Source organism: Trachurus japonicus, chromosome 3 (genome assembly GCF_045865225.1).
Source record: "Trachurus japonicus isolate A0001 chromosome 3, Traja_1.0".
Lineage (NCBI taxonomy): Eukaryota > Metazoa > Chordata > Actinopteri > Carangiformes > Carangidae > Trachurus > Trachurus japonicus.
The window spans coordinates 17,586,055-17,597,415 of NC_140909.1; the positions used below are offsets into that span (position 1 = coordinate 17,586,055).

The 11,361-nt window shown below is 40.1% G+C and overlaps 2 protein-coding genes across 3 annotated transcripts; one reads left to right on the top strand and one right to left on the bottom strand.

Moving 5' to 3' along the window:
- Positions 1–501: 501 nt before the first annotated feature.
- wdr93 (WD repeat domain 93) lies at positions 502–6,395 on the top strand. 2 transcript variants are annotated; one of them, XM_085764641.1, is made up of 15 exons: positions 502–603; positions 992–1,193; positions 1,438–1,502; positions 1,592–1,670; positions 1,766–1,851; positions 2,306–2,390; positions 2,485–2,635; positions 3,845–3,915; positions 4,208–4,297; positions 4,393–4,524; positions 5,016–5,223; positions 5,331–5,391; positions 5,481–5,637; positions 5,830–6,010; positions 6,161–6,395. In XM_085764641.1, exons 1-15 carry the CDS (start codon positions 538–540, stop codon positions 6,267–6,269), a joined length of 1,743 nt encoding a protein of 580 aa, XP_085620767.1. In that variant the 5' UTR covers positions 502–537; the 3' UTR covers positions 6,270–6,395. The 2 variants fall into 2 exon arrangements, with proteins under 2 accessions (XP_085620767.1, XP_085620774.1); XM_085764648.1 differs by having other exon boundaries at positions 4,211–4,297.
- Positions 6,396–7,930: 1,535 nt separating this feature from the next.
- On the bottom strand, positions 7,931–11,015 carry LOC146989854 (gonadotropin-releasing hormone II receptor-like). Its single transcript, XM_085764660.1, has 3 exons — positions 10,418–11,015; positions 9,358–9,562; positions 7,931–8,732 (listed from the first exon to the last, which is right to left on the bottom strand). The coding sequence occupies exons 1-3, from the start codon at positions 10,964–10,966 to the stop codon at positions 8,206–8,208; spliced, it is 1,281 nt and encodes a 426-aa protein (XP_085620786.1). The 5' UTR covers positions 10,967–11,015; the 3' UTR covers positions 7,931–8,205.
- Between the last annotated feature and the right edge of the window lie 346 nt (positions 11,016–11,361).

Sequence of the window (11,361 nt, forward strand, 5' to 3'; positions counted from 1 at the left end):
TAAGGTAAGACTGATATCTAGTGATGGTATTTACCGAGCTTACCGACTGATAGTATTCATTTGCCAACCATAGATCACCAGAGTTCACAGTTCCATGCTATTAGTTTCCCTTCGTTATACTAAGTATATTGTTAGCATGAACCAACTAATTTCAGTGTTAGCTAACGGCGAATTCTAGTTGTCTTTAATTTCAGCTATTAATAAACCTTTTAAGATTACTTTTTTACTTAGAGTAAAGTATACGTACAGCAAGTTACTTTGCTGATGAAGCATTCCTATATAACGTTAGAAATATATTTGCGCATATGTTTGGAAATATCCTAACTAACGTTACATAACAAAATACATTTTGAGCCAAATATTTACACAACATTTATCTGACAACTATAAACTGTTTACCTTTAGACTCAAAACCACTACTCTGTTACACAGATAATGTGATATTGCACTGAATTTAGTAAGTTACAAAGAACAAACATGTTTGAATAAAATTATCATGTTTTTTTGTGTGTGGCTTCTCTCCCAGCAGACTCAGAAATGGAAGTAGCTTCCAAAGCAGAGAAGTCAAGCTGGAAAACTTTGGGCCCGTCTGGTTCCACAAAGGTACAGAGCTCATGGTAAAACCTCAAAGTCAGGACAAGCGCTTTATTTTGGCTGCCAGGGTTCTCACCCACACCAAACCCTGGCAGCACATCACCCCCACCCTCAAACAGCTGCACTGGCTCCCCATCAAACATCGAATAACCTTCAAACTCCTCATCCTCACCTAGAAACCCCTGCATTCACTGGCCCCTCAGTATTTAACCGACCTCCTTCATGTTCACCATCCCTCACGGAACCTGCGGTCTGCCAACCTGGGCGCCCAGCATCCTTGGGTGTCTTGAAAGGCGCTATATAAATCAAAACTATTATTATTATTATTATTTAATTTGAAGAACATCAATTCAAGATTATTTCTGTTAATGAAAAGAGTTCATTTTGGTTGTTTCAGCTTCCAGAGAGCACCAACTGTCTTGCATGCTCAGAAGATGGCAGGTACCTCAGTCTGGGTCACTCCCAGGGTTTGTCTTTGTGGTGTGCATCTTCTCTTACCCGTGTTGCAGAATGGCAGGAGGACAGACTGGAAATCACATCTATTCAGATGAACAGAATAGCCGAAATGGCCTATTTACTTGCCACTATTGATGACATGGGTAGGTTGTGTGCCTCTGATTGGCCACCGTGCTTAATTTCTGTTTTTGTATCTTTAACATTAATGAACTAATCAACTTAAAATGCACCGGTGTGCTCCGTGTCATGAATTATAATGCACTGAACTGAATCATTGGGAGTAAGGGGAAAGAAAGTGGAGAGGTGCAAGAGGTTTTCAGAAAAACAGGTGCTTTGTGAAAAATGTGTTGCCCGGTTTAATCCAGCTGCTATTGTCTATCACTGCAGGTGTTGCCAGAGTCTTTGCATTTCACTGTGACAGCCTTCACCTCCTTAGTGTTGTCAACGTAATGGTGCGTATTTGTAATGTCCTCATCAGTCATTTCCACCTGCAAATTCTTCTTAAGTATAATGAATACTGGTCTCATGTGTTGTTGATTAGGAAGATATCAACCAAAGGAGCATTTGTTTTACTTTTGAATTATCTCAAGGAGGACATTATGGAGTTGCATCGATCAGCTGTAAGTATGGACTTCACTTGTTTGACCTGTTTCAATTGTGTAATTTTAATTAACGTTCAGATTCTGAATCACATGAATTTCATATCTCCTATCAGGCAATGGTGCTGTTTGGCTTGAAATCTACCACCTCCCCATAGAAACCTGGCTGAAAGAATTAGAGACGAGATTTTCACAGACACAGGTGCGCTGCTATTTTCAAGTTAGGCTGGTCTGTACTGTACCTAAGTGCATACCATTTGGATGTAAACTTTTTTCAATTAGTGCATTATTGATTAAAGTGATACAGAAAACAGAGAGATTATGCTGAATGTGTCCACAAATATATAATGGCTTGAAGCAAACAAAAAAGGTTTGGACTGGAGTGCTGCCAGGGAAAGCGCGCCAAGTTTGAAATTCACTCAATGTGTTGAAACCCACAGTAGCTGCCAGTTCAAGTCTTTTTGTGGTATTCCATCTCATTAGATGTCTTTGTGAACATGGCACAAAAATGTTTTGTTCTTTGCTCTTTCTTGACTAACCTGATGGCTTTTGCTGATTTGTTTTTTGGGGTTTTTGTGTGTGTGTTATTGAATTACAAATGAATGACAATAAGGTGCTGGTGGGAACATTATACTGGTCTCTTTTTTAATCTTCAGGAACCAAACTCTTCTGAAGATGTGGACATGAAATGGTCTCCATCGTCAGTAGGAACTGTTATCAAGCCACCCCAAATTCCAGATGGTACAGTTTTTATGGGCACCAAAAATCTTTATAACCATAATATAAGATACATTCATGCACTGTCTGAATGCAAGTTTTTGTTTCTGTTTCACAGAGACAGCACTGGTAGGGCCAGACGAGCTGCAGACGACAGACTATTTGACACACTGTTTGTCCTTGGACCTAGTCACCAAGAGTCACCGCCTGGAGAAACACTCTTTTAATACAGATGAAGAAAAAACAAAAGAAACAAATGAAAGCCCAAGGTAAGACGAAGTTTACACAAATAAAATCAGTATTTTACACCTTTGCTGACATACTGTGCTTGATTGACTGCCTGCTCTGTTTGATGTGCACATGCAGCATGATGTGTTTTTGAGGTTGAGCTGTATACTTCTGAAATGTTTATTTTTAATTATCTGGATCCAGAGGCAGACACAGTAACTCAAAGGCGGTATTAAACATATTTCAATAATTAAAGGGTTGTACGGAGATCAATGGGTAGGATGGGCCAGAGGCAGGAGATGGCAGGTTGGAGAGTTGAGGGCCAAAAAGTAGGGAGAGGCAGGCTAAAAGGTTTGGGGGTGTGGTCTGGACAGATGGACTGGAGTCAAACAGACATAGCAAGGATGGCTGAACAGCTAGCAGGGTGAGCAGTGAGCAGACAGCAGGTGCAGGGAACTGGAGTTAGGTTTGGCACTGGAGTCCACGTTGACTGGCTGAGCAGAAAGGGAGACTGGAGTGCTTGAACTGTGGGTAATGAGAAGACTGCAAAGAGGTGTGGAGAGCTGCCATTGCTATGCTAGAAGTAGCCAGGCCTACTAGACCATACACACAGACCAGGGAGGCAGACACTCAGGGGATCACCAGGAAAAACTAATTCAGTGGCATTATGCCCTTGATAAAAGGGTTAATGACAATTACAAATTTGTTTTAAATGAATGAATAAATAATTGTTTTAAAAGCATGCATCAGATTTGTGAAAAAATTACATTTTGTATTCATATTGGTTTAATGTCATTTGAACCATTTTTAAAAAAGAGTAATACTGAATGCCCCTGAAAATGTCAAATGGTGTAACCACAAAAGAATGATGAATAAAATATTATCCACCTACACTGGATTGAAGTGTACTTGTAAAAAGTATACTTTCTTCTAAAAAACAAACAATTTTTTGCTGTTTCTATATTTGAATTTAAATGCATTTTAGCAACACAGGGCAGGACATATCCTACAAACACAGCTTTTATTTTGAATAATGTGACAAATTATGTAAAATTTGTCAAGAAACACAGTGTTGCATTGCAAAAGTGAATAACATTTATACCACATTTGAGTCCTGATTTACTTTTCTGAATATAGTCAGATTTTTATGAAAAAATAACGGTTGCACCACTTGATATTGGGTTGCATCACGTCATTGACCCAAAAAAAAAAAAAAATGTTTTAAGTTGTTTGTTTCTTTGTTTTTTCAGGTGCTGCACTCACCACTTTCTTCTGCCCTGTGGTCAATTTTCTGGTTTATACAAAGCAGCGTCCCAGTCAGGTTTGTAGTGAATGAGAGATACAGCTCCAGTAATGCGATTGTTGTTATGTCAGTTTGTGATTTTTTAAAATAATAATAATAGCCTAGTTAAACAGTTGGCTCATGCTGTCCCCTAGAGCATTATAAAAAGGGTCTGCCTGTTTAAGTGAATGACCTTTCGTGGAAATCAGTGTGACAGGCACACTGCTGATCATTTCGATGGATTTCATCCTCATCAAATCCCTATTTTCATGTCTGCAGCAGCTGGCCCTGCTCCTGTCAATATCCCCTTTTATGTCTGACCATTTTTCAGCAGAATTGCCTGTTGCTGTCTGTGTGTGGTGGAGTGGCAGTCATAATCTCCTTCAGTATTTGCTGCAAAAAGCACCAAATAGCAAACCAGGTAGAATATTTCTTTTAGATGCACTGGATGCTCCCAACTACACCATAATCTACTTGTGTGTGTTTTTTATTTTTGATCTTAAATCTTTTATGCAGATGTTGAACCCAAGCCAGATGTGTTGTGCCCAAATGCCAAGGAAATCCTCTGCTCTGCTGTTAGTAGATGCACCCGTTACATAGCCCTTGGACTCAAAGATGCTTTAGTGAGTGTGTGGGACAGGCTATGTGGTGAGCAAATTGTACCTCCTCCTATTAAATCTGACAAGTATTGCTACAGCAATGCAGTTTATTATATGGTTCTCACATGGAAATTCTAAAACAACTTTAAACCTTTGAGTTTTCACATCAAAGGCATTTATTATTTAGCACAGTGCAGCATTTAGATGATGTAAAAAACAAGAAGGTTCACAATTTATTAATTCTAGCTTTGAATATCTATATCTTATTTACTCTGTTTGATGCCTACAAAAGGTCAGTCTGTAAAAAAAAATTGAATATGAGACATTTACAATGGGAGAAGAGATATGAAAAACAGCATTTAATAATTGTTATAGCACATAAAAACTTAACTGAAAAGCAATAATCAGGCTGAATCTGTTTGGGTTTGACTGACTGTCAAGCTAACAGTAATTTTTGCTTGTTAAATGTTTGCAGAACACATTATGGCCAATCTGATTTTCTTATTTTCTTACTGTGTCATTTTCCTGTCTTTCCCTCAGGGTCTCCTTTGTCTGTTGTCATAAATTCAGCAGCAGACGGTCCCTTATCCAGGATGCAGTTTGTAGATTATTGGCCCGTGCCTACTGATGATTGCCAGACTTTTCATGCAGCAGAAGTCCATCTTTTGGTGTTGTGTAAAAGTGGAGCAATTCACACAGTCACCACAGGACGAGGGACACAGTCCTGCACAATACTGCTCACTGAAAGGTAACCTGAGTGACTTACAGGCTTTCAAATTGTATTTGTAAAATTTGTATTGTAAAAATAAAAAACCCAGAAACAATTTACACACATTATTTCCTTTTTTGCTACAGGCCAAAAGACAGTGGTGACCTCCCAACTATCATAGCACCTGTGCCATTCCTGCAGAGCTTGGTAAGAACACCAGAATTAGTAGTAAAAGTATATATTTTTTCTTTTTCTACTATTCTGATCCTGTTGTGTCATTTTTCTTGCCTAACTAGTTCCTACAGGTGCAAAGAGATGGAAAAATGTTCCTCCAAGATGCCCTCAGCAAACAAACTGTGTGCTTTTTGATTCCCCCAAAAACTCATCTGATCGCTACACCCTGCAACCCTGTTTATGTTCTGAACAGCAAACAGCAAACTCTGTTTGTACGAGGTAAATCCACAGCCAAATATTTGCTTTGTGTCTCATTATACCACAACCAAAGTTCTGTCAGTTTCAGTAGAAAAGTAATGTTAAGGGAGTCACTGATCTGCCAGAGGAGTATGACTTTCAAGTTAAGTTCATATTATAGCGGGTATGTATGTATACAGAACAGCTGCACAAACAATGCAACGTGTCATGCAGGTGATCAGGACCCCATGGCATCATCCAAAGACGACAGCCAGAGTCAGCTCTTCATATACCATTTTGGAGAGACTGACATCCTTAAGCACTATATTGATACACCTGCAGACTCTCCAGCACAACAAAAACCACTCAGCTTTGCCACGCTGGAGGAAAATTGCAATCTCTACCTACAGCAAAGGTTTGTATTTGCCTCTGTGTCTTTATGCCATGTCTTTATGATCTGAATATGTGGTGAACTTACTGTAAGTCCAAGGACAAACCAAAATCAATTCATATTCAAATATTAAAGTAACCTCTTGTGGTGTGTTTCCTGTGTTTTCATGTGAAGAGCACAGTGTGTGGATGAAAGGAACAAAGCGATCACAGAAACATGGAGGCAGCTACAGGAAACTGCAGCGAGGGCACAACAGGGACCCAGCAGAGCTGCAGTCAGCTGAGGTACTGCAACAAATGGTACAGTCATGTATCATTTATGTAGTGAAGAATAAAAACGTCGAGGCTATTTGAGGAGGTGATCCCAAATGTTTCTAACAGTTAAAAAAAGGAATTGTGTGCAGGGCTGGAAGGCCATCACTAATTTGTATTTATTCTAACAGGATGAGTGTATTCAGGCTGTTTATGAGTGGGCTGAACTCAGTCATGGTACATTGACATTTTGTTTCCTTTGGGGTCCTTGAATGTTTCATGTCATGTTTTTAATGTCAGAAGACACACAAAAAAGAGGGAAGCATGCAGAGATTTTAAAATTTAATATTCTGTTGTAGAACAATAAATAAACTACCTATTCAGGGCTTTGACTGTATAAATATATGGAAGTTAAGGTTTTCTGAAGCAAAAGAAAGAAAGAAAAAAACAGAGCATGTTCATATAAACACTTATATTCAGCTATAGCATCCTTCTTTGACCTCAGACTGGTGGCACTTGTGTTCATTTCATGCAGCCTTCACACAAACACTGGACTACACAGTTCATTATTATTTGTATTGTAAGTCATGTCAGATAATAATAACGTGGCCTCTCTCTGTGAAAGAGAATTGATGCTGATACCACTTTTAATATCTGCTTGAAAAATGATTTAAATTTCTAAAGGCTATACTGAGCGTTGGTGCCAAAGCACCACACATCAATGAGATGCTTTATTCAAAGAGCTTGGCATGTGTAAGTGTCATCAGCTTTGCATTGGAAAAAATGATTCAGTCAATACAAATAATACAACAGTCGGTTCTTACACTACCAAGGAGCTCCACTGAGGCAAAGACTTGTGACTGTATGGTGTTTTTTGTCATTTGAGACTTTTTATTCTTCTCCTTAATGTTTTGTTTCTAAGAGATGTCTTTTTTTTATGATTAAAAACAAGCCTGCCATCGTCACTCACACTCTGAGTTTGTTGATGATTCTGAAACAGTGATTGCTAAGAGGACAAGGTCGCCACAAATACACTTTTTTAACATAATATATGCTGTCAGTCAGGGCTGTAAGTTAGACATGATATTACTACCCTTATGTATGAATTTTAACTTTAACTTTTTTTTTTTTTTACAAAACCAACTGCTGGAACAAAATGACATAAGACGTTCATTCATAAGACGTTTTGTCCACAACAGTAGAAAGAGACATTGAAAATACTGGTTGGGCGAAAGTATACAACTGTGACGTACAGCTTTTGTAACTGCAGATGAGACACCTTCTACAGCTGTATTATTTCTTTTGTAAAACACTGAATAAGCACAAATTGCTGATGATTCACAGTTAATAGTGTTCACTGTTCTGAACAAAAGATGAGAAGCTGATCATTTTTTAAGTCACAAATCAATTAGCCATAGCACCAGAGTAGAAATGGCCTTTTTCATTTGGATGCTATGATTCATCACTGACTATAGGCAGCAATCCCCTCCGGGAGCCCACAGCTACATCATCACTGAGACGGAAGTTTGCACAAGAGATCCACATATTGCTTGGCGTTGCTCTGCAACACAAGTTTTCATGCTCACAATGGCAGATGTGTGTGAATTTTTCTCCCCACAGAGCTTGTTGTAATTTTAACCTCTGAAAAACATGAGGCAATGTTGTCAACATCACCAGATTCACAATACTCATCCCAGTGAAAACATTTAATGCCAGATAACATCAGATTACAATTCACAGACCACATAAACATTCAAATAAGAGCCCCCCACCCAAGTCCTACAGAGATACAAAATTCTGTCATTGTCTCACATTTTTGTTGTGAGGTAAGCAAATATAATACACAGTGTGGTCATCAAGGACTTCCGGACCTCTCACACTGGACAGTCAGACAATGAACACATCTGTATATATATAACAGTTAAACAGCTGTTGTAAAAGCTGTCAGGAATCTTTTTTTCTCTTTCCTTATATGACGCTCTCGGGGCTGGACTGGTTCAGATCTCTCTCCACATCGTTGTCCGCTGTCAAAAAGCTGCTCCCTGGCGATGCTGACTCTGCTTTGCTGTGATTATCACTGCACAGCATGATCCTCTCCTGGCTCAAAGGGCTCACCTCTCTTTTCAGTGACAAAGAATTGGCAGCACAAGTGAAGGATCCGGTTATAACCGTGTTGTTGTCCAGGTCAGATGTTGTGGCAGCGTTGCAGTAATACCTCCGGATTCCCTTTCTGAAGTGAATGGTGAACAGGCCGTAGATAACTGGGTCCAGGCAGGCGTTGACGAGACCAAAGATGAACAGGATGTGGGTCAGTGAGTGGGAGACCTTTCCCTCCAGGTCCTCTGGGAAGAACCAGTACCACAGGCCCAGCAGGTAGTATGGAGTCCAGCAGATGATGAAAGATAATACAATTACAATACTCATTTTTAGAGTTCTCATCCGTGCTCTAGGGATGTTGTTCTTTGAACACCGCAAATGCACTTCGTTGGAGGGCACTAGGAGAAGAACAGGTGACAAAAACAAAACAGAGTATGCTTTAAAAAGGCTTGATAGACAATGGATGTATTATGTAATATGTGGGAAATAATTTAGTGAAAAACATGAGTGGTTAATATGTGTTTCCAAATGCTGTTTTTTTTTTTTTTTCATTTGACTTTGTGACCAGATAAAAGTAAGATGAAATCATCTAGCACCAGATTTGCTTTGCCCAAATTAAGTTTGCAGATATATGAGCTCTCTGATATTTCTCCTAGAGGCACTGAAAAAGTACTTTAAACTTAAAAATCTACAGTCCTGCACACAGTTAGCAGGTGCTAACATCAGGAAGTTTAGCAGGTACATGATTTCACAACTATTCATCTAATAGTCCTCAAGACGTGGCATTAACTGGTATAGAGGAAGTCAGGGGACCACCACAGTCAGCCAACATTATCACTAGAGCCTCTCCACAACGCTCCTTTAAAACGCCATAGTCCCTGTTACTCTGAACTATTGACAGGAAGTGGTTTATTTGATGAAATCTGTGCATAGTGGGATGTGGATTACTGTGAGTAAACTGGGTTTCAGCCACCTTCATAGTAGAAATTAAGAGAGGTGATTTCAGCCTCACTTTGAACTCACAATTGTCCTTTCTCAGTCGTTTGGAGATCTCACAGAAGATCCTGGTGTAACAGGTGATCATGATGACCAGCGGCAGCAGGAACAGGCAGCAGAAAGTGAACATGTTGTAGGCTGTTTCATGCCAGTGAGTGACAAAACTTCCTCGTGTTGTACACTGAGTAAAGTTCTCAGGATGGTTGATGGTTACGTTGCGAAACAGGAAAATCTAAAGGAGGAAAGAAAAAATATTCTGAAAGGCGAAAACACATAAAAGGGCCATAGCTTACTGTTGTACTGAGTGACACACTATAGGCCTACTGTAACTATAGACATTTCAGATGCCGTGCCAAAATTTGGATGGACACATTGTGACTAACAAGTATCTGCAAATATCAAAAGCAGTAAGGCCATGCATGCTGAAAACGTTTCAGTTTGAGTCAAATATTTGTAGTTGTCCCAGGGTTTTGTGAATGACCTTCAAAAACACAGAGCTGAGAGGAAAAAGAGACTAATAACCAAGTCCTACAATTTTTGCTAGCTAGCCGGCTGACATAATTTTCCTTCATCAACTGTCTATTCAGTTGTTTTTGATTTTACCCCAATGATGTTCAGTTAGATGAAACTGTGGTGATGCAATTCAATAATTGTTGGATTTTGTCTCCTCTTGAGATTTTTGATTGTAGTTGGACTATTTTTAAAAAGCCACCTTATCCTTTGGGTTTTGGGTAAACTCATGTGCTGTGTAAATAGCCTCTACGGTTGTTGACATTTGTGCTTGCCTGTACAACTGCCCACAGGATTATGAGTCATTGTGGTGACAAGAAGCTCCTCTCGCTGTTGGGGGCAATCATTCCATATCTCATATGGTTTTATTCCATGGTTTTCTGTCATTAGAAAATAGTTCCTACAGAGCATACTGTAAATCACTGGATATAAATGTGTCCATAAATTTGTGTCCACTTAATTTGATCAGATTATGGAAGGTGGCTATTTTCTCTGTAAACACAACAGGAGACTCAATGAAAACCTGTTGACAGTGGATAATCAGGCATATCCTCCTGGCTGGGCTTCATGTCCTTACCTGAGGTACTGACAGCACAGCGCTGGTGCTCCATGCAATAGACAGCATGACTCTGTTCCTCTTCCTGGCCTTATTGATAGCCAAAGGGTTGAGGATGGCTGACTGCCTATCCAGACTGATCACCACAGTGACAAAGGCACAGGAGTACATCGCCTGCAGCTTAAGAAACATCAGGAGCCTGCAGGCAAAGTCCCCAGCGAGCCACTGGACTGTGATGTTCCACACCGCATCCACAGGCATCACGATGAAGGTCACCAGCAGATCAGCTACCGTCAGGTTGATAATCAGCACCTTGACGTGGGATTTGCGTTTCCCATCACTATGTGCCGCCCACAGCACAGCCAGGTTACAAAAGGCTGATACGGCACAGAGGATGAACGTAATAATCACTCTGACTTTGGCTGCTGTGGTGAATGTGGGCAGCTGCAGGGCTTCGCCACCTGCTGTCCAGTTGCATGGGGAAGAAGAGCAGTTGCAGCTGGCGTTCAGTTGCTGGTCTGTCGTCAGGTGGTACATGGTCACCGCAGCGTCACAGGGAGTGGTGTCCATTTTCTGACACTTGTGGAGGAAGAAACATTCTGCTCATCCACTGAGAAGAGTGATGCTGTTAACAAGAGTGAAAGAAAGAGAGGCAATCAATCAGTTGCAAGATGGATGAGTCAGGGGTCCATGGAGTGGGCGAGGATCATCATGGTGTTGCAAGAGAAACACAAACATCCCATGAATGAATAATATAGCAGCTCATCAAGAGGAAGTAATGTGCATGTGGACGCTTCCTTCACATTGCAATTCAGAGAAGTGGAAGGAAGAAGCAAACAAACTGTCAGGGACACGGAAATATCAATACAGTACATTTAGTTAATAACACACCATGTAAATGTTCCACATGTGCATGCTTAATAGAGTGCATAATAACAATATCTTCATCCACAACCTGCATAATG

Bases quoted from the DNA above. Each gene is read 5' to 3' on its own strand.
- wdr93 (XM_085764641.1), top strand. From the start codon at position 538: ATGGAAGTAGCTTCCAAAGCAGAGAAGTCAAGCTGGAAAACTTTGGGC. The intron at 2,636-3,844 runs GTAAGACGAAGT...TTGTTTTTTCAG, and splicing joins GAAACAAATGAAAGCCCAAG to GTGCTGCACTCACCACTTTC. The intron at 3,916-4,207 runs GTTTGTAGTGAA...ACCATTTTTCAG, and splicing joins CAAAGCAGCGTCCCAGTCAG to CAGAATTGCCTGTTGCTGTC.
- LOC146989854 (XM_085764660.1), bottom strand. From the start codon at position 10,966: ATGGACACCACTCCCTGTGACGCTGCGGTGACCATGTACCACCTGACG. The intron at 9,563-10,417 runs GTAAGGACATGA...TTCCTCCTTTAG, and splicing joins CTGTGCTGTCAGTACCTCAG to ATTTTCCTGTTTCGCAACGT. The intron at 8,733-9,357 runs GTGAGTTCAAAG...TTCTTCTCCTAG, and splicing joins ACGACTGAGAAAGGACAATT to TGCCCTCCAACGAAGTGCAT.